We start from the raw sequence: 19,460 nt of genomic DNA, 5'->3' as shown, positions 1-19,460 counted from the left end.
GCTTGGGATTAGGACGACCCCTGGCCGCCGTGGGGTACTCCACCACCCCTCCACGTGGTCTCCATCTTTTCCTCACCGCATGCCGCCACCCACGGAGTCTTTCACCCGTCGAGACGGCCACGGTAGGGGCGCCCGCCACGTTGCCTACCAGGGACTCCCGAGGTCTGCACACGAATCGTGAAGCTGATTGTTGTATCTTTCCAATCATTCTCCTGACTCGCGGTACCTTTCGATCTCAACACCAAACTTCTGTCTTTCTTCATGCCTTCGCATTGCTTGGTGTTTAAAGAAGTCACAGCGTTGAATTGCATCGAAGTTCCCTGGTTCAGATTTGGAACTCTTTCTTCTCTTTCCATTAGAACATCCATCACTCACTCTGCGTGAACTCTCCCCCCGAAGCACCCCACAATGGCCTCCCTACCAACCACAACACCCCCACCACCAACACCCACCTTCCTCCTCCTCTCCTATCCAGCCCCCCGCGTCCTCCTCATCACCATGAACCGCCCCAAAGACCTCAACTGCATGAACACGACCGCGCAATGGGAAATGGACGCCGTCTGGAAATGGCTCGACGCCGAGCCCAACCTCTCCGTCGCCATCATCACGGGCACCGGGCGCGCCTTCAGCGCCGGCGCCGACCTCAAAGAGTGGAACTCCTCCATGGACACCGGCGCCGACCCCAACAGCCGCATGGGCAACGCGCCCGCTTTCACACCGCTTTCACGACGGCTCGGTAAGAAGCCCGTTATCGCAGCCGTCAACGGCCTCACCATGGGCGGCGGGACGGAGTTCATCGTCAACTGCGACCTCGTTGTCGCGGCCGAGGAGGCGTACTTTGGGCTGCCGGAGGTCAAGCGCGGCATCTCGCCTATAGGAGGCGCTCTGCCGCGGCTCATTCGCACGATTGGGCTGCAGCGGGCGAGCGAATTCGCGCTGACCGGGCGGAACGTCACGGCCCAGGAGGCTCTAGCCTGGGGGCTTGTGAATAAGGTTGTGCCGAAGGGGGAGCTGATTAAGGAGGCGGTCGAGTACGCGACGGCGATTGCGGTAAATAGTCCTGATGCTATCATATGCACGAGGGCGGGGATAAGGCAGGGGTGGGAGACGGCGGCTGTGGAGGAGGCAGTGGGGATTACGATGGATAGGGAGTTTGCGGAGTTGCAGAAGGGGGAGAATATACTGGAGGGGCTGAAGGCGTTTAGTGAGAAGCGCGCGCCGGTGTGGAAGGCGAGCAGGTTATAGGGGTGTGATGTTGAACTTGTGAATGTATATATTTAAAGCTTTGATGATCGTTCTTTTGCTAGCCTTGCGGGCAGCAGACGTCGCAGTACCTTGCCTGTGCCTGTTTTTGGTATCTCGTCTAGCGCTACAACACCTCCTCTGAGTTTCTTGTAGGGCGAGACTTTGCTGTCGACATGTTTCTGGATGTCAGCCAGCGTAACTTCAATGTTCTCCCTCGCTGCTCTTCCTTCATCAGTCAGGACAACGTATGCGATGGGGACTTCAGTGCCCTGGTCTTCATCCCAAAGTGCACAAACAGCACACTCTCTGACATAAGGGTGGCCGCCAAGGTACGCTTCTAGCTCTGCGGGTGCAACTTGGTTACTGAAGTCGAATTAGTCGGATGTTTCCTCAATTATAACAAGAGCTCATACCCTTTGTACTTGATCAATTCCTAGAAGACATCCAGCATTAGCGAAAGGTCCACCATCCATTTCCGAGCAACGTACCTTCTTGCGTTCAGTCAAATAGAAGAACCCATTCTCATCAGACCGTAAAATATCCCCTGTCTTCATCCAGCCATTATGGAAAGCCTCATCTGTCGCTGCTTGGTTTTTCATATACCTGCGAAAGACTGTTGGCCCGCGTACGAGCATCTCTCCTTCGTCGCCAAACTTCACATCATTCATATCATCATCGACCAACCTAGCTTCAAGGTTAGCAAATAGCTTTCCCACACTGCCTATCATGTGAGCCTGCTCAGCTCTAAGAGTGGTGATATTCGTCTCAGTCATCCCGTAGCCTTGGAAGATAGGGGCGCCGGGAAATCGGTGGTTGAAGAACTCGATGATCTTTGGGGGCAATGTAGCTCCGGCGCACATGATCAACTTGATACTCCGTAACTGTGCGAGGTCGAACCCATGATCCTTAGTGATCGCAACCGCAATGGTAGGAAGGATGCGTAAGGTGTTAGCGTTCACCTTTGCTGAGAGCTCAAGGAGGCCGCCAAGCGTGTACTTCCTCATCAACATGGTGTAATAGCCAATCGATGCTCCCATCAGAGCGGCGCTCACGAGTCCTACGCCTTGATTAAGACCAGGTTAGTCTGATCAGACCGCCCGGGCACGCACCATAGATATGACACAGAGGGGCAAAGAAAACTTGACTGATAGTCTCGTTCCAGAGAGTGGTATCCGACGGCCGGATCCCTGCCATGGTCGCGACGAGATTGTAGTGGGACAGCTCCACTCCCTTCGCTTTGCCACTGGTTCCAGAGCTAAAACAGACACATGCCGTGTGCTCGCGGCTGTCTCGCTCCGATAAGTCCATTGGCGGTAAAGCATTGTTCGTTTGGAAAATATTGGGTAGGCGAATGGCCTGGAAGCTATCAATTTCGATCCGGGGTAATGGGAGGTGAGACGGGAAGACTATACCGACGGAAAGGGACATGGTGCCGCATCTAGAGACAACGTGGCGAATTTCCCGGCCGCTGGAACTGTCTGGCTTGCAGCAAACAGGGTTGGCCATGTGCTTGAGTCGGCGACTAGGATTTTTGGCTCAGATATTCCGAGGCAGTGGGCTACCTCGTACGAGGTGCTGAGCGGGTTGACGAGTCTAAAAGCGGAGGATCAGAATCTGGGGCGTTCTAGACGTCTTTCAAGCTCACATAGCAGTCCCACCACACCACAAGACTGCATGAATCAATAGTACGACATCCACCTGGTAGCTTCATCAGCCTGGAGTGCTCGAATGCCGTGCCGAAGGTTCATTTACTGAGTTTGGGGCGCATATGAGCACTAGAATAAATCAGACCGCGTGAAAGGCACAAAGTTGCAGAAGCATAATGACAAACGCACCGGCTCCTCCCTCCTCTAGATTGAGTAACTGTCTTAGACTAAAAGCGCCTCTAGCGCTTTGAGCTCTCAACCCGGAATAGGTTAGAGTCTTTCCTGTCCAATCGTCTTCGAAGATAACTTTGTCGGCGGCTGTATCGTCTGGGTTGTATAGCTGAAGATATTGGGATATGCTGAGATTCGTTGGAACATGAGGACGGGGGTAGTTCGAACGATATATTCTTGAAGTTGACATCGTGGCCGAAGGAAATCGAATCGAATACAGTCAGTGTGATACAGGCGCAAAGATCCTCCAGAAAGGCTGTAAATACTACCTACCTAAAGATACGAGTAAGTGGAGCTCTGTAAGCGTTAAGGCACGTGATCGGGAGACATTTTCCAGCTTTGGACGCGGGGTTTGAACCAAGTGCCGAACATTGCTCCATAAAGCTGACAAGTGCAACTGTGAGTACTTGACAGTGTAGCATTTCAAACTCAGCAATACTTTCCCTTCTCCACAATATATCACCGGTAGTAGTGCTCGATTATCGACCTTCTCCGCAAGCTGCAGGGGTCCTATCATTCTACCCAACCCATAGGCTCTACCATTATTTAATCCAATATTATGTCTTCTTTAAAGGACAAAGTGATTGTTGTGTCTGGTGGGGCATCTGGAATTGGCCTCGTTACCGCGAAACTACTAGCTTCGAGAGGCGCTAGGGTGTCCATTGGGGATGTACAGGAAGGGCCATTAGACGAAGCGGCGAAGGAGATACGGTCTGCCGGCGGAGAGGTCATGACGTTCAAGATGGACGTCAGGGACCGGAAGCAGGTAGATGCGTGGATCGATGCCACCGTCTCGAAATTTGGGAAATTAAACGGTGCTGCCAATTTGGCTGGAGTGACTGGGAACGCTATTGGAATCAAGACCGCTGCGGATATTGAAGATTCTGATTGGGATTTTGTAATAGGTGTTAACCTTACTGGTTTAATGTTAGTGCCACATCTATCTGTTCCTGATTTGGTCTTAATTTGGCGAATCGACAGGTACTGCCAAAGAGCTCAGCTTCAGAACATGGAGAATGGTGGCTCCATTGTCAATGCTGCTTCGGTTGCGGGCATATCAGGCCGAGCAAAGAATGCCTCGTATTCAGCCAGTAAGCATGGCGTGGTCGGTCTTACACGAAGTGCCGCAAAAGATATGGGATCTAGAGGCATCAGGGTGAATGCCATTGCTCCGTAAGTGATACAGCCATGCTTGAACTAAGGCTGTGAAAGCTAAAACGGGATATAGCGGCACGATAGAGACCCCAATGGTCGCTAAGGCACGAGAAATCGCGGGCGCTGGCAATCCAAACGTCACTTTTAACAATTATGCCCATACGGCGCTAAACAGGCCAGGGAAGCCATCGGAGGTAGCAACTTTGGTAGCCTTCCTTCTGGGGGATGAGTCCACTTTCATAACGGGAGCGATTCATTCGGTTGACGGGGGATGGATATGCTGATGATTGTCTCCGGGGTTCACCTGGCGGGAAGACTGGCTGGATGTTGGAGAGTCTAAGATGATAGTCAGAATAGTGTATATCTCATCGAACAACGAGACCAATCCATGAAACACGTGATGATGGAACCTGGGTTTATGCATCGCAAGAAGTGGCACAAAGAGTAGAGCTTTCCGATGCAATGCGTTGTGCTGAGTGGACGGGTGATGTTGCGGACGCGCTATTTCGGGGTCCATTGACTCGTCGTCGTCTCCTCTAGCGCACTACCTGAGTCAAATTCTTCACCCGAATCACTAGTGCCTGCAGGACATGAATCGGCATGTGCAGTTTCGAGACGCGCTACGATCTGCAAATCGTTTTCCGGGTGATCAACCCCAAGGTTTCCCCGGTCCCCACAGATTACTCCCCAGACCCCAGACATCGCTTAGATGGTGCGGAGGCCCCGGAGGCTGCGGAGACCAGATGGGTGCCAGGATGTTTTGGATGCCCCTAGGCCCTGAAATTACGAGGGTGAGGTAATAAGGATGACGCCTTGGTATATGTAGGGAGCTCCCTTCCTGGGCAGTGGACTATTTCCCTGGTCATTGTGAGAGAGATCACTTACAACACGACTCTCTGTCGTCCTTTGATACTCGCACAACATCTTTCCGAGATTGAGTACTTGGGTTTTCCTCTCGTCTCCAACGTGTCAAGGCCGAACAATACCTCCCTCACCGTACGCCGTCCACATGGATCCGCTATCCCACAAGGACAACATGGCCGAAAAGCACGAAATCTTCGAGGAGGAGACCTCTTCGCAAGAGGAGACTCTCTCTATTAACGAAGTCGCGCGGGGCGATACAATCCCAGATAATTACTTTTACAGTCTACCATTCCTAGGAACGATGGCTGTGAGGACTTCTCGTACACCCCCATCCCAGATCTCGCCCTAACAACATACAGGGACTCTGTCTTGCGCAAATGTCGGCGTATATCTTCCTCATCCTACCTACCAATGTTCTGACCTATATAAATGAGGATATAGGTAAGCTCCACCTCCCTAGTTATCGCCATGCAGTAACTAACGTAAAGCAGGTCCAGATAAAAACATCGCATGGGTCAATATCGGGAGAACTCTTGCTGAAAGTGCCATGTTTTTGGTGTCGGGCAGATTGTCTGACTTGTTCGGTAAGCTCCACCTCCCTAGTTATCGCCATGCAGTGACTAACGTAAAGCAGGGAGGCGCTATTTCTTCATCGGTGGCAATGTCGTTTGCTTCATCGGAGTCATCGTAGGCTGCACTGCTCAGAATATCACAGCTTTGATTCTCGCGAGCGTGGTCTATGGCCTCGGAGAATGCATTCAGCTCAGCTTCGGTGTCGCAGTCGGAGAGTTGGTTCCAAACAAATACCGCCCGGCTGTTATGAGTTTCATATTTGCGACATCAGCCCCAATTGCCACGTTTGGACCAAAGATTGCACGAGCATTCATTCAGAACCCTTCCTTGGGGTGGAGGTGGACATATTACCTCAACCTCATCACAACCGGCTTGGCTGCCGTTCTTCTGTTCTTCTTCTACCATCCACCAACCTTTGAGATGTTACACGAACATAAGAGCAAGCTTTCGCAGGCCAAAGAATTGGATTATCTCGGCATGTTCTTGTGGATCTCTGGCCTCACTTTGTTCTTGATGGGTCTTTCTTGGGTAAGTCTGTCTTCTGAACCAGCAGTGCAAATTGTACCTTTAATCTCCTGTCATCCTAACGGTGAAAACTTAGGGAGGCGGATTGTTCCCGTGGAAATCTGCTGCCGTGATCAGTACAATGGTAATCGGTGTAATTCTGCTGATCTCGTTTGGATTCTGGGAGGCATTCGGGGGCTCCAAGTACCCTCTCATGCCCATGAAAATGTTTCGAAATCGAGGCTTTATCAGCTTGGTAACTTGCGCAACTGTTGCTAGCATGTTCTACTATTCAGCCGTTCTTCTGTGTAAGTATGGCGATCCTGGTTTATGGAAAAAGCTGACCCAAGCGACAGGGCCACAACAGGTCTCAACAATGTACACCTCTGATGTGAATTATGCTGGCTGGCTTTCTGTAAGTAGTACAGCAGTACTCAGGCTCTTCGGAAGCTCTACTAACTCTCAGTTTTCAGTGCACTGTTAGCGCCGCCACGGCACTCGGTCAGGTATGCGCTGGAGGCATGATCCGCTACTTTGGTAATGCTCGATATTGGACAATCATATCAGCCTGTGGGATGGTCTCGTTCGTATCGGCTCTCGCGTCCCTGACACCGAGTACGAAAAGTATGGGTATTGCCTTCACCATTCTTGGACCATTCTTCGTTGGCTTTATCGAGCTCGCTGCTTTGTCTATGGCCCCACTGTTCTGCCACGCAGAAGACATTGGCCTTTCGTCTGGTATGCTGGCATCGATCCGAGCAGCTGGTGGATCAATCGCCGTCGCTGTGTATTCTACCATTTTGACAAACAGGTTGTCTGAAACCATACCTTCTATGGTAGGCGGTGCAGCCGTCGCAGCTGGGCTGCCCTCATCAGAGGTCCCCGCGGTACTAGCAGCGGTAAGCACAGGAAATTTAGCGGAAGTCCCAGGCATAACAACTGCCGTCATCACCGCAGTAGCGGGGTCTGTTCCGTTCGCATATGCAGCTGCGTTCAAGACAGTCTACTTAGCGTCCCTGGGGTTCGGAGGTATCGCCATTATTGGGTCTCTGTTTACTAAGAATCCTAAGAAGCATCTTACCAACAAGATCGAGAGGAGGATGCACGGCAAAACCATCGGGGGGAATTTGGAACATGATCATGTTGCTCAGGAGAAAGACGTCGTTTGAGAGTTCCCGTTTTGCTATAAACAAAGAGTTTCGAGCATCTTGAAGCATCGTATAACTATGTCTTTATGAAACGTTGTTCAAGCAAGAACTTGGTCCTCTGGGAATTTTCATGGCGCTTTTTCGAACGTGTTCTGTTCCCACGTGCTGCTGACGAACTGATCATAAAAAGAGTGAGCTAGAAAGCATAAGCAAACGGTTACGGTTGGAATTTATCGAGATTGTGATGAGAAAGTGAAAGTGAGGTTCGGTAACAAGGCACGCAAGGGTCATGCATTATTTCGTAAGCTGGGTGAGCACGTGATCTTCGGTAACCTACTTCCTTGACCTCCACCTGGACACACAGTGCCTATCTCAGCCCTCTCAACTCCCGCATTCCGACCGGCTGTGATGCCGTGCTCTAGCAACTCGTTCCCGCTAGCTTGTCCGCATGTGCGGTCTAGTGGAGGGGACAAAACGAATCGCTGGACACCTTGATGGCGGTCTTCTCCTGGAACACATACTCAATCCCCAAAAATGCCTTCTATCGTCGTGATCGGACATCTCGCTGCGGCTTCAAAAGAGGCTAAGCAAAAGGCATGTTTCTCTAGCAATATCTATTCCGTAGTCGACTGGCTAACATGCCGCGTACAGCTCATCGATGCACTCACCAAAGTCGGCCACTACTCGCAAGCCCAGGAGCCTGGAGTTGTCAGATACGCCGTGACAGTTTCTATTGATCCCCAGGATGAATTATCCGTCTACGCTATCGAAGAGTTAGTCCAACACAGCAACCACATGGCGACACCCTGTTGACCATCCTAGATATGCCGACCAGGCCACAGTCGATGCTCACCTGGCTTCTGATGCGGTCCAGGATTTGATAAAGACCTTCACCACGGACACTTCGCTGTTCGCTGCCCCTACGAGAGTCTACACAACGGAAACTGCCTTTTCCTTCACCAGACCAGAAAGCAACAAGGCGAGCAATCCTTTTATTGTATTCGCGACACTCGATTATAAGGAGGGGACCAGAGAGGGCGCATTCGACGGCTGGAAAGCCGTCACGTCGGAGAGCCAGAACAACGAGCCAGGCACATTGGCATACGCAATCCTAAAAGACAAGGAGCAGGAGAACACCATTAGGACCATCGAGGTGTACGAGAGCGAGAAATATCTCTGGGATGTCCATGCGAAGAGTGCAGCTGTGACCAACAATAAGGCAAAGTATGGCGATATCAGGACAAATCTAAAGTTTGCATTCCTTAAAGTTGTAGCAGGCTATCTCCACAAAGAGAGGCCGTCTTCCAACCTATAAGAATCCCGTGTACATCATAGAAGTCTATACAAAGCTATACGAAATCTCTGCGCATTATGCTTGAATTGAACGACTTCGTTATGGTAAGACTTCGCGCTCACAGAATAGAAATTGGCCCGACGTTCCGCGGCGCCTAACTGTATGTATGGCCTTTCATCGATCACCCAGCGTGTCTCAGCGCATCCAACTTGTCAGAAAATCGCGGGGCACGCTCAAAATTGTGGGCTAATGAATCATTAGCGTCTCGGATTATGGTGATTAGCGGGATGAATCAGTAGCTCTGTCCTACCAGTTGCCACTCCACAAATTCTCGACCCCGCGACCTCTCCACCTATAAATCCTTGTCCAATCAACCCCAGTAAGAATCCCTTCTTGCTGGGCCTGGATTGGTATGGCTATTGTCTACCGTACAGAAGACGTTCCCCCACCCAGTCCTGCATGAGAACCCAGCCTCTTCCTACCGGACTTCTTACCCCGGCGTCTTCTGTTTGCATACGCCCCGCAAGGTCTCTCAAGCATAGCGGAGTGTCATGTGCCGTGACCCTCTAGGATGGATAAGTCGGCAAAGGGGACTGAGAACGTTGAGGAGATATAAAGCTCTTTTCAAGCCCAGGCCCAAGCCCAAGCCTTTACTGTATTCTGTCCTGACTTTCGACCCGGAACTTTTACGATACCCTGCCCCTAAGTTCATTCTTTTTCACAAATCGCCATTCTCTTAGTTCAACATGGCTGCCAACGGTACTCACAAGAGGCCCATCAATGTGGCAGGATGCTCTGGAGGTGAGAGAGTTCCCACTTTCGTCTGGAACACTCACTAACATGATTTGCTGTTTAGGTGTTTACGATCGCAAAAGAGCCATCCATGACATGGCCAAGAATGAGCCGCAAGTCGATGTCATTACTGGAGATTGGATGAGCGAGTGCAACATGACCCTCCGTGGCTCTGATAAGCGGGATAAACTCAACAAGAAGCAGCTATCCGCAGTTGGCGCTGCCTACGAACCATACTTCCTCGAGGAGCTCGACCCTGCCATCCCGTGGTTAGCGAAGAACAAGACCAAGATTTGCGTCAATGCCGGTGCAAGTGATGTCCAAGGTCTTGCGGAGGCAGTCAAGAAGTTGATCATCAAGCACGGTGTTGATCTGAAGGTTGGATATGTCGATGGTGACGATGTTACCGATGCTATGCTGGAGTTGTACAACAAGGGTAAGCTATACCGACGTGTTTGGCGGACAATAGCTTAACTTGATACAGGCGAAAACTTCCCCAACCTTCCCGCCGGCAAGAATATTCAAGACTGGGGTTTCGACCCAATCTGCGCCCAATGCTACCTTGGAGGTACTGGTATCGCTGCCTGCTTTGAAGGAGGAGCAGATATCGTCGTATGCGGTCGTGTCGCTGATGCGTCGCCTATTGTTGGTGCCGCAATGTGGTGGCACGGCTGGAAGCGTGAGGACGTCCAGGAGCTCGCAGGTGCTTTGATGGTTGGACACATCATCGAGTGCAGCACATACGCCACTGGTGGCTACTACAGTGGTTTCAAGGACCTTGGCGTCAATGATACCGACATGGGCTACCCCATTGCTGCTCTTGACCACCTCGGTGAAGCCGTTATCACAATGGAGAAGGGCAAGCACGGCCTTGTCAACGTCGCCACCGTTGCCAGCCAGCTTCTATACGAGATCCAGGGCCCTTACTACTACAATTCGGACGTCACCGCGTATCTCGAGGATGTCAAGCTAGAACAAGTTGGAGAGAACGCTGTCAAGGTTTCTGGTGTTAAGGGCATGCCTGCCCCATCTACCACCAAAGGTACGCTCCATTCGTTATATTCTGCTTCTCAACAAACCACTAACAAAGTGTTTCAGTCGGTATCACCGCTAAGGGTGGCTACCAGGCCGAGTTCCACTTCTACCTTACCGGTCTCGATATCGAGGAGAAGGCAAAGATGATCGAACGCCAAACATTAGCTGCTCTCGGTGACCACGCAAAGAAATTCACATGCCTCAAATTCCAAATCGCAGGCTCAGTGCCAGTAGATCCGCAATCTCAGGATGAGGCTACTGTGGACCTGAGGATTTTCGCCCAGACCCAAGATCCTGATCTTTTATCCGCTGGCGCTATGATCGATTCTGATCGGGGTTCTTTCGCCCGCTTTTGTATTGAGAACTTGCTCCAAGGATATCCGGGATCTACCATGGCTCCAGACATGCGCCAGGCTATTGGACGGCCATTCTTCGAGTACTGGGTCAGCTTGATGCCTCAGTCGTTCGTCAAAGAAACTGCTCATCTTCCAGATGGCACCGTCATCGACATCCCAACCCCCACACAAATGAAGACGTACGACTTCAACCAACCCACATACAACACCCGCAACCCTGTTGACCTATCACAATTCGGCCCAACTACTCGTGCTCCTCTGGGCTACGTAGTGATGGGTCGATCCGGTGACAAGTCCTCCAATGCCAACTTGGGTCTCTTCGTGCGCAATGCCGATGAGTACGACTGGTTCCGAACGATGCTCAGCGTCGAGAAGCTCCGTGAGTTACTAGGCAAAGATGACAAGGGCAAGAACATCGACCGGTCTGAGATGCCCAACATCCTCGCCGTACACTTCCTTCTCCGCGATCATCTAGACCGTGGTTTCAACGCTACTAGTGGCTACGACAGCTTGGGCAAGAACCTGTGCGAGTACATCCGGTCGAAATATGTTGATATCCCCAACAAGTTCCTGGAGCGTGGCAGGATTTAAAAGAGCGACGTTGTTACTTGTTCCATACCTCAGATAGCATTTTTGTTGCATGCATGATTTTAGCGTGCTCTTTCAACACATATATATCCCTTAACCCGCTGCTTCGCGTCTTACGTTATCGATAAGGCTGCAGGCAATAGAAAACTCTGATTCTTGCCTCCGTGATGAGAATTACAACGACCTGAGGCTATTCGAATTGCTTGTAGATAGCTATATAGACTCATTCTATGGAGGTTAGCTTTGCTAGGCACATAGTCAATGTCATTCGAGGTTCGAGGCATTGTATATCATTGATTTGGGCTCAGGGAACTAGCTAATTCGACTGTTTACATGTGTTGTTGTGCCTCCTGTACAGCTGAGCACGATGTTCCTGCACGGCCCTGAAAACTGGCCCGAGCGTTGCACCTCAGCGGGTTAAGGGATACTACTATGCTCTTATATGGCAATGATACTTGCGTGGTGATCCTCTTCTGGAATTGCTACAGGCTCGAATGACGCTGCATGGTTAGGAGCGCTTTGCAGCGTTAACAATCAGCGTAACTAGACCGTTTGAGGCTGGTCAAGTATACACATGAAACGCTCTGTTCTGTCCGGAACACTCTGGAAGGTCACGTGAACATTCCGATAGTGAAGACTAATTGACTGTCAAGCTAAATTAGGGCTTTCTGAAGGCCGACGAAGACGCACAGCCCAAGTCTATTGATATAGTTGTATAAGATGAAGGAAAGCGTGGATGGTGCGGAATATTCCCTTCGGAACAACGATTCGCCGAGGCGCGTCTCTCCGCAAAGTGATCGACGAAAGTCGCACGTCGTCACCGCCAGCACCCCACACACACCACTACTACCAGGCTCCTCATCTCCATATCTGGCTATAACTGCAAGGCGAAGGCGGCAGCCATTATAGCAATATGGCTGAGACGCGCACAACAAGGGCCAGAGCGGCGCAAGCAGCGGCCGTGGTTGAAACGCCTCCCCCGAAGTCCAACCCTTTGAAGCGACGGAGGAAAGATCTGGAAGTCACACCAATCGTATCAACACCAGTCGATGGTCTGAAGCCAGCCCAGGAATCTCTACCGATAAAATTGGTTGACGGGCAGCCTCTGCCAACGCTCAGTCAACCTCAGCCCGCCGATCTGCCTTCCGACGAGTACCAGTCTATCATCCAAAGGTATAATAAAACAGAATCGCAATTGTCTGTGTTATGCTAATCTACTACATAATAGTGGTGTCCTTAATGCATCCCTCAAACGATCGCGAGAAGTCTGGCTCAGCGGCTGCCACTTCAAGAAATACTATACCAAGCCTACGGCGGTCAAGAAACTGAAGGAGCGTAGCAAAGAGGACAAGGATGCAATAGCGAGGGATAAATTGCTTCTCAGGTCCATGATAAAGATTGGAGATGCCAACTTCACCGTGGACCCACACATCTTCACTGTATCAGTCTACACCATCAAGGACATCGCCCCACCAGCTCCGAGATACACTCCGCAATACGGCTCTATGTTCACCTACCAGTCACCGCACCCTCCTGCCACGCCCCAGTACAAGCCTCCCGTTAGCCAACAGCCGAGACCAACTCCAATACCACAGAAGCAATCCGTTGCGCCTAGTACACCCACTCCAACCCCAGGTGCTCCTACGTCTGCAGCCGCGGGAGTGCAGGCTGCTCCAGACCCCGTCATCCACATGCTGGCACAGCGAGCAGGCACGGATCCAGAACTGAAGTCTGTTATGAAGATTGTAGCACGCGGCGAAGCTTCTCCGGAACAACTCGAATTCTTTCAAGGTCACATCAACGGATTAACCAAGATTCTTGAAGCGCAGAAAGCTGCGCAGGCAAAGCAAGCAGCAGCAGCTCCTCCCGCACCTGCCCCTCCTCCGCCACGTCCAACTCCGGCACCAGTCCCAGTTGCACAGGCAACGCCAACACGGCCAAGTCCAGCCACGCCAGCGATTTCTTCGCCTGCAGCCGTCCCATCCGCATACACACCTCAAACTCCGTATAACGCCTATGGCACACCTCAAGCACCCCACAATAGCCCATATGGCCCCCCAGCCCAACCCCAAAAACCTACCTTGCGTCCGATCGTCTTCGAGTTCCACGAGAACAACGCAGACAAGCTATACTTCCCTGAGCACAGCATACTCGAGTTCCTCCCGGGCGGTCGTCAGCTACGAGCATCGTTCCTGGTCACCAAAACCCAGGAGCAGCTCGACGCAGCTAAGAAAGGCAGCGCTGAGCCAACGCCGACCCCCAAGCCAACCAAAGCAGCACCAAAAGGCGCTCTTGCGGCCGCTAATGGCGCGAATTCAACTTCTCCCAATAACACAGCCAACGCGATCAAGGATCAAGAGAAGGTCGAGAAGGAGGAGCCGAAGGTGGTCCTCTACCAGCCCGTCACCGCCCTCGTCGCGGCCAACGACCCCCGCGTGATCGAATGGTTCGCTCGCGCCGTGCACACGCCCGAAGTTGTCGAGAAGTACATGAACGAGGTCTTCGATACCGCAAAGCCCGCCGAGGAGTCATATCTAGCACTCCGGCTTCCCCGCGACGCGGCAGTAGGCGAGCGAGGACGGGACCGGACGGCGTCGCCGCAAACACCGGTAGTAGAGGCGCGGCCGGAGCGCAAGAAGATGCCAGTGGGGAGGCCGAGGAAAGTGAGTCTGCCTCAATGAAGATGGGAGTAGTGATGGGGATTAGGCGTTTCTAGCATTGCATGGTTAATTATAGTCACGATATCAAGATAGTGGAGTTACCAAGTTTGAATTTCAAGATTCTGAATTTTTGAAGACATTCCCGCGACAGCTTCTTGCGCTGTGCGAGCGTATGTATGCACATTGTAGTTCCCAAACTCCAACCCCAGAAATGCCCAAGAGAACGCCAGATATGCGATGCGACGTGAAAGAATCACCAAACCATAACCCCCAAACAGAAAGAAAAACGCTATTCCGATGATGGAATCCTGCCCCTCATACCATCACGCTTGACTTGCCGTCCCAATCACACGCAGACCGAAGCATCGAGTATCCTACAAAGTCTCCGGCTTCAGCGGCACACGGCCCCTCAGCTCCCGTCGCCATTGTCGCTTGGTGATCTGCCCGTTGCTGCAGGTCGTGCCCGCCGCAACAGCCTGCCAGACCACCTTCCCGTTGTCGCAGAGACCGAACTGCGTCGCTCCGTTGCACACAACTGCGCCGTTGGTAGAGCAAGTGGCACCGCCTCCACCGCCGCTCGGGGTGGTAGGGACTGGTGCTGCTGCTGCTGAGGTACCGGCCGCGGGTGCTTCGGTACCAGATGCGGGCGCTTCGGTACCAGCTGCGGGCGCGGAGGTAGCGGCTGCTGGGACGGAGGGCGAGGCGGTGAGGGTGACGAGGGTCGTAAGGGTGGAAGTGCTTTCGGCGGGGGCAGCGGACGAGGCGCCGGGTGCGAAGACGCCGCCGGTGTTGCTGGGGGCCTCTGCGGCAGAGGTTGCGGCCACGGAGGTCGGGGCGCCGCCGGCTGCTGAGGAGGCGTCTCCTCCTCCGCTGACAGCCTTGCCACAACCTGCGCCAGTTGGGGGGTTTGCGGCAGCAGCAGAGTCGTCAGTCAAGACGTTCTGGCCCGGGTTGGGGAACTTGGTGTTGAAGTTCGCGGGAGTGGTGCACTGAGCTGTGGCGATGTTGGCAACGAACATGTCGGGCAGAGCATCGAAAGCCTTGGTGTCGCTAGCACCTCCAGTGACCATTAGGGGTGCGCAGTTCATGTACAGCTCGGGCTGGCCGCTGAGACGGGAAAACCAGGTCCATGCAAGGGTGACCTGGCCATTGGGGACGCTGTCGGGGATTTTGTACTTGAAGGTCAGGGGACCATCGATGCCAGGGCAGCCACCCTCCATGGACATGATGACTTTGAATTTCGAGTTCGCGGTGGGCGTCTTGTCGGTCGTAACACTCAGCTGGCAGCTGCCACCTCCATGGACAGCGGAGCCTTTGAAGGACAAAGTCTGTTCTTCGCCAACTTTCATGTTGTTCATGGTTGAGACGGTAAATCCAAGGTTGATTTTGCATGGGTACTGCGCAGCTGTGATGGGAGCGTTGTCGAGCTTGTCGACGCTGAATGGGACAGGGCTTGCCATGATCATGTGGGCGTTGGCGGATGAGGCGAAAAGAAGGGCTGCCACAGCCATCAATGCAGTTCGTAGAGACATGTTGAAGATCGTAAAAGCGTTGTGGTAAATGACTTGAAGGAATGTGGTCGTTTAAATGCAAAAAGATACTAGACCAGCTAGAAAGAGAAGAAAATGCTCGAAAGCGGGAGTATCTACAGAAAGAATGCGAAAGTGCAAGACAAAGCTGAGAGAATGAAGTTACTAGAAAGCCAAGGAAAGACACTTATATAGAAATCTCAGGTTACATCGTGAAAGCGCTGATCGTCTCTTCCCCTGAATCTACGTTACGTTAATTCTGGACAAAGTTTCGAACCCGTTGAAGGGAAACCAAACAACGGTAAGGATGCAGTCCCGCTGTGAATCGTTTTATGGGGTTGAAACGCGGGAGCTAGGATGGAGGCAAACATGTCAACCAAACAACGCTGATCGACGACTCTAGGGTGACGCAGGTACATTAACGCGCGAGGATAGCCGTCAATGCCCTCGGTGCAGCCGCTGACTTGACGATGGTGGCCAGCTAGGAGGGTGATGTTTCAAGCTCAGGGGTGGCCGCTTTGGTGGTGGCCGCCGATTCGCTGGCCCGGAAAATCTGGCGGGCCGAGCAGCTTGTTTCGCATTAGCCGCACCATCTGGCTCCACCCACAGCGAGCAGGGGTCGATTGGTGAAGGATGCCCGTCCGTCGTCGCTGCGAGAGACACCGCTCTCCACGTCGTCGTCGCCCACAGCCAGTTTCAACCTCTCGGACTCCACCGCGTTCGGTAGGTTACATCCCATCATCGGCGGCGCAAGAGGACTGGCCGCCGGGAAGCGCCTTTCCGTGCTGCACCTCAAGTGTGCTCCGCGCGAGGAGAAGAGCGAGTCCTACTGGTGATACAGCAGTCCGTCGAGTCAGACTTCTTCCTCTGGTGAGTACCTGGATGGACCCCTCAGCCGCAACATTCGTAAGCTTTTTGCGCCACACCTAAAGTCGCTATCCCAACCGACTGTCTCATAATGGGGCTGGTGCCTAAAGAAACAACGAGGTAACCATCTTGCTCAAGCTCCTCTTCATTTAGTTGTTGTAGAGTGCTTTATGCGTTGTAGATGATTGTGAGACATGCCGCGGTCGACCTCCAGATTTGGGCATTGGATCTTAATTGAGATGGCTTGAGTTACATCGGTCGTAGCTCATCTCAACTAATTCGAAACAATCGTCGAGTGGTCGGGCTCATTTGTAAAGTCTGCCTCTCTCCAAGGTCCGAACCTTGACTCCGGCGGAAAATGCAATATGGCCCACATCAGCTTCGCCACGTACATCGCCAACGCGAACTTTCACATCTTTCAACAGCCTGGCTCGTTCCATTGCGTCGAGGACGTTGCCACCGGGAGGTATTTTGACATGAGTGTTTTCATATGTCATGCTGGTCACGAACCCAAACATCTCGGGGGCAATGGTCTTCCGTCTTAGCAGAAGGGCCGCTGCGCCGGTCACGAGGATGATAGTCGACGCAGCCAGGAGAAGCGAGAGCCACGCAAAGCTGCAAAAAAATACTTGTTCGTGGGTAGTGATTGTTGCATTCGTAGTCGCACCGATGAATGGCGTCCCAATAGCATTGTCATCCACAGCATCCTGGAACGTTGGCCACCAGTCCACGTACGTGTGGCTTGTTGCTGACAGATTCTTCAGCAAATACGCATCTATGTCTTTGACAGGGATTGTGTCAGGTCCATAAAGCGACAAATTCTGTGGGAGACTGCCGAAGTATCCAGTAGGGCCAACACTCAGCTGATAATATGTGTTGAGCAGAAGGCTGAGTCGTCGGGAGAAAGCATCGCTTGGTATCTTGGATAGGTCTATAAACACTTCCTTGCTCTCCAAGTTGCCGGCTGTTTGTATGAATGGAAATTCAGTGGAGTTGGACAGGAATCTCTCAGTCGGCGATGATCCGCGGCCTTGATTTTGACTCTTCGCAAAGCTAGTAACGAATTGACTAGTTATAAGATTGTGGTCGAACCCAGTAAGCTCCGATGCACGTTTATCCGTGAGAGATTTCCTAATCTTGTTCACACTGCACTGATCCTTAACGCACTCGGCCGCGGATTCAATGTGGGTTTGCATAACTGAGCAGTTTGCCATATTGATGCTCCAGTCCTGTTTCTCCGCGTCAGAGAGAAATACAGATCCGAAGATCAAATTTCTTTGGGCGGTTGAGGATGCGGTTCTTGTTGCAGATGAGTTCAGGAACCCGATAAATCCATCAAATCGAGATGTCGCAACAACATCCTCTGTAGTCATAGCTATGGAGCCGTCGAACAGTGGTAGATCGGTATCCATAAAGAATGTCGTTCCATTCAGGGGATTATAGCCTGAGTTGAGATCCGTCCAAACGCGCCCCGATATTATACGAGAAAGCTGAGCGAAGTCCGGAGGTGAAGCGATATTGTGAAAAAAGTTCGGGTAAAGCGTTTGTGTAAATTTGCTGCACTGCACAGAGAGATATGTGGACTCCATGCTGAAGTTCGCATTTGCGTTCAAAGGTCGCCCCACAACCGGTAGTCCCATTAGGGAAGAGTAGTCTTCGGCGGCTGCCATGGTAGTCGGCGTACTGATCCACCCATGGGCGTCAGCGGTCGACTCGTTCAGTGAAACCATTGACGGGATCTTGACGTTGCCCCAGGTGTCCTGTGGCCCTAGTTTGATTGAGTTTGGAGCAAGAAGAGCTGCGTTGTACAGAGCATCCACATCAGCGAATTCTCCGTTTCCGATGTACACAGTCTCTAGCCCCCACATCGTCCCGCCAGGACCGGTGGTCAAGTATCGAATCTTCTGCGGCGTGTTGTTAGCCTGGTCGGCTGTCCCCAGCAATCGCAACGATGCCTGACCACCTAAAGGGGAAAGGGAACAAAGGATAAGTAAGTGAGCCCCGACGACAGTAAGGCGCCTCATTAAAAATTGACTCTCGAATGTTCCCCAGACAGACTGGCTCGCCATTAACAGTTCCAAGGTCTGCAACACCAAGTCAATATATTTCTGCTCCAATGGGGTGGATGACATGAGCATACGCTAAGCTTTGCTCCCTTTTCAGCGAGGTATCGAGCAATCATCTTCATACTCCGGCCAATGATTGCGGCAAACAGTATCGGAAAGATGGTAGGTCCCTAGTACAATTTAGCAAATGTCACCGCAGCAATTGAGGGTACCCACAAGCTGAGTCGCAAACTCCACCTTGGTACCGAACGAACTCCCTTTCGTCGGCTTCCGATGAAGAGTAATAACAGCAATACCCAACACTTTGGTAGGTTAGACACGCTTCTTCAGTGACCGAGTATTTTGGACACCTACAAATGAAAAACATGGGCAGCAACACCAATAAAATGTCTACCACGAGATACAAATAGGAAACCCAATTGCGTTGCTTCAATTGGCTGGCCTCTTTCGGCCAGCTCTCCATTCGAGGGAGGTCCTGCCAAAACTTCTCGCCGTCATTTTCGTGGCCAGTCGAAGACCGCGAAGGCGGCAATGAGGCATTCGAATAGGAAATATCAAGAGGCTCGCTTCGTAACGTGCGATTCTGCCATATTCTCACTACGACATTACCCATTGCAGCTTTTATGGACGAATACGTGGAAAAGAACGAGAGGATAACTGCTGGCGAAGAAGAGAACGACAGTTCGCCAGCGTCGGTGCTGCAGCCATGTCTGGGGCGGACTGTCTATTAGATAAAAAGCCTGAGGGAAAAGAGGCACAGCAGCGCCAGATCAATTGTTCCTATTTCCATCGCGAGAACCAATGTATCGGGGCGGCTGGGTAGTACGAGGGTGCGCAGCGAATCATTTGCGGCGCTGAAATGGTAGCCGCCGGGAGGGTTGTTGGAGATCGGGTCTGGAGTTTGAGC

At 52.1% G+C, this 19,460-nt stretch overlaps 10 protein-coding genes across 10 annotated transcripts; 7 read left to right on the top strand and 3 right to left on the bottom strand.

The window, feature by feature from the left end:
* Positions 1-88: 88 nt before the first annotated feature.
* Positions 89-1,265, top strand: BDZ99DRAFT_458952 (enoyl-CoA hydratase/isomerase). The gene has a single exon (XM_033719046.1). The coding sequence runs from the start codon at positions 409-411 to the stop codon at positions 1,243-1,245; it is 837 nt and encodes a 278-aa protein (XP_033581964.1). The 5' UTR covers positions 89-408; the 3' UTR covers positions 1,246-1,265.
* Positions 1,266-1,277: 12 nt separating this feature from the next.
* BDZ99DRAFT_435040 (acyl-CoA synthetases/AMP-acid ligases II) lies at positions 1,278-3,312 on the bottom strand (the record flags this gene model as incomplete). Its single annotated transcript, XM_033717469.1, has 7 exons — positions 1,278-1,608; positions 1,659-1,678; positions 1,734-2,302; positions 2,355-2,683; positions 2,740-2,838; positions 2,891-2,943; positions 3,073-3,312. The coding sequence occupies 7 exons, from the start codon at positions 3,310-3,312 to the stop codon at positions 1,278-1,280; spliced, it is 1,641 nt and encodes a 546-aa protein (XP_033581963.1).
* A 361-nt stretch (positions 3,313-3,673) lies between these two features.
* BDZ99DRAFT_435037 (NAD(P)-binding protein) lies at positions 3,674-4,561 on the top strand (the record flags this gene model as incomplete). Its single annotated transcript, XM_033717468.1, has 3 exons — positions 3,674-4,049; positions 4,104-4,295; positions 4,351-4,561. The coding sequence occupies exons 1-3, from the start codon at positions 3,682-3,684 to the stop codon at positions 4,559-4,561; spliced, it is 771 nt and encodes a 256-aa protein (XP_033581962.1). The 5' UTR covers positions 3,674-3,681.
* Positions 4,562-5,292: 731 nt separating this feature from the next.
* On the top strand, positions 5,293-7,636 carry BDZ99DRAFT_506295 (fungal trichothecene efflux pump). The gene is made up of 7 exons (XM_033724166.1): positions 5,293-5,448; positions 5,501-5,582; positions 5,633-5,725; positions 5,776-6,242; positions 6,316-6,526; positions 6,575-6,633; positions 6,692-7,636. Exons 1-7 carry the CDS (start codon positions 5,314-5,316, stop codon positions 7,385-7,387), a joined length of 1,743 nt encoding a protein of 580 aa, XP_033581961.1. The 5' UTR covers positions 5,293-5,313; the 3' UTR covers positions 7,388-7,636.
* A 92-nt stretch (positions 7,637-7,728) lies between these two features.
* Positions 7,729-8,734, top strand: BDZ99DRAFT_458948 (uncharacterized protein). The gene is made up of 3 exons (XM_033719045.1): positions 7,729-7,960; positions 8,018-8,139; positions 8,189-8,734. Exons 1-3 carry the CDS (start codon positions 7,901-7,903, stop codon positions 8,679-8,681), a joined length of 675 nt encoding a protein of 224 aa, XP_033581960.1. The 5' UTR covers positions 7,729-7,900; the 3' UTR covers positions 8,682-8,734.
* A 672-nt stretch (positions 8,735-9,406) lies between these two features.
* On the top strand, positions 9,407-11,701 carry BDZ99DRAFT_566905 (DUF1446-domain-containing protein; the record flags this gene model as incomplete). Its single annotated transcript, XM_033727633.1, has 4 exons — positions 9,407-9,461; positions 9,517-9,888; positions 9,937-10,494; positions 10,551-11,701. 4 exons carry the CDS (start codon positions 9,407-9,409, stop codon positions 11,432-11,434), a joined length of 1,869 nt encoding a protein of 622 aa, XP_033581959.1. The 3' UTR covers positions 11,435-11,701.
* Positions 11,702-12,267: 566 nt separating this feature from the next.
* On the top strand, positions 12,268-14,312 carry BDZ99DRAFT_458946 (uncharacterized protein). The gene is made up of 2 exons (XM_033719044.1): positions 12,268-12,604; positions 12,660-14,312. The coding sequence occupies exons 1-2, from the start codon at positions 12,345-12,347 to the stop codon at positions 14,110-14,112; spliced, it is 1,713 nt and encodes a 570-aa protein (XP_033581958.1). The 5' UTR covers positions 12,268-12,344; the 3' UTR covers positions 14,113-14,312.
* Positions 14,313-14,465: 153 nt separating this feature from the next.
* BDZ99DRAFT_377685 (uncharacterized protein) lies at positions 14,466-15,602 on the bottom strand (the record flags this gene model as incomplete). The annotated part of the gene is made up of 1 exon (XM_033715081.1): positions 14,466-15,602. One exon carries the CDS (start codon positions 15,600-15,602, stop codon positions 14,466-14,468), a length of 1,137 nt encoding a protein of 378 aa, XP_033581957.1.
* A 544-nt stretch (positions 15,603-16,146) lies between these two features.
* Positions 16,147-16,671, top strand: BDZ99DRAFT_188665 (uncharacterized protein). Its single transcript, XM_033713120.1, has one exon. It carries the CDS (start codon positions 16,254-16,256, stop codon positions 16,548-16,550), a length of 297 nt encoding a protein of 98 aa, XP_033581956.1. The 5' UTR covers positions 16,147-16,253; the 3' UTR covers positions 16,551-16,671.
* Positions 16,672-16,792: 121 nt separating this feature from the next.
* On the bottom strand, positions 16,793-19,016 carry BDZ99DRAFT_485502 (uncharacterized protein; the record flags this gene model as incomplete). Its single annotated transcript, XM_033722718.1, has 4 exons — positions 16,793-18,571; positions 18,628-18,723; positions 18,770-18,855; positions 18,908-19,016. The coding sequence occupies 4 exons, from the start codon at positions 19,014-19,016 to the stop codon at positions 16,793-16,795; spliced, it is 2,070 nt and encodes a 689-aa protein (XP_033581955.1).
* Positions 19,017-19,460: the final 444 nt, after the last annotated feature.

This window comes from Mytilinidion resinicola, assembly GCF_010093595.1.
Source record: "Mytilinidion resinicola strain CBS 304.34 unplaced genomic scaffold BDZ99scaffold_3, whole genome shotgun sequence".
NCBI lineage: Eukaryota > Fungi > Ascomycota > Dothideomycetes > Mytilinidiales > Mytilinidiaceae > Mytilinidion > Mytilinidion resinicola.
This window is presented reverse-complemented; position numbering and strand designations above follow the sequence as displayed.

Excerpts from the sequence above, each read along its gene's own strand:
- BDZ99DRAFT_458952 (XM_033719046.1), top strand. The coding sequence starts at position 409 with ATGGCCTCCCTACCAACCACAACACCCCCACCACCAACACCCACCTTC.
- BDZ99DRAFT_506295 (XM_033724166.1), top strand. The coding sequence starts at position 5,314 with ATGGCCGAAAAGCACGAAATCTTCGAGGAGGAGACCTCTTCGCAAGAG. Across the intron at positions 5,449-5,500 it reads CATTCCTAGGAACGATGGCT|GGACTCTGTCTTGCGCAAAT; the intron begins GTGAGGACTTCT and ends AACAACATACAG. Across the intron at positions 5,583-5,632 it reads CTATATAAATGAGGATATAG|GTCCAGATAAAAACATCGCA; the intron begins GTAAGCTCCACC and ends AACGTAAAGCAG.
- BDZ99DRAFT_458948 (XM_033719045.1), top strand. The coding sequence starts at position 7,901 with ATGCCTTCTATCGTCGTGATCGGACATCTCGCTGCGGCTTCAAAAGAG. Across the intron at positions 7,961-8,017 it reads CAAAAGAGGCTAAGCAAAAG|CTCATCGATGCACTCACCAA; the intron begins GCATGTTTCTCT and ends TGCCGCGTACAG. Across the intron at positions 8,140-8,188 it reads TCCGTCTACGCTATCGAAGA|ATATGCCGACCAGGCCACAG; the intron begins GTTAGTCCAACA and ends TGACCATCCTAG.
- BDZ99DRAFT_458946 (XM_033719044.1), top strand. The coding sequence starts at position 12,345 with ATGGCTGAGACGCGCACAACAAGGGCCAGAGCGGCGCAAGCAGCGGCC. Across the intron at positions 12,605-12,659 it reads TACCAGTCTATCATCCAAAG|TGGTGTCCTTAATGCATCCC; the intron begins GTATAATAAAAC and ends ACTACATAATAG.
- BDZ99DRAFT_188665 (XM_033713120.1), top strand. The coding sequence starts at position 16,254 with ATGCCCGTCCGTCGTCGCTGCGAGAGACACCGCTCTCCACGTCGTCGT.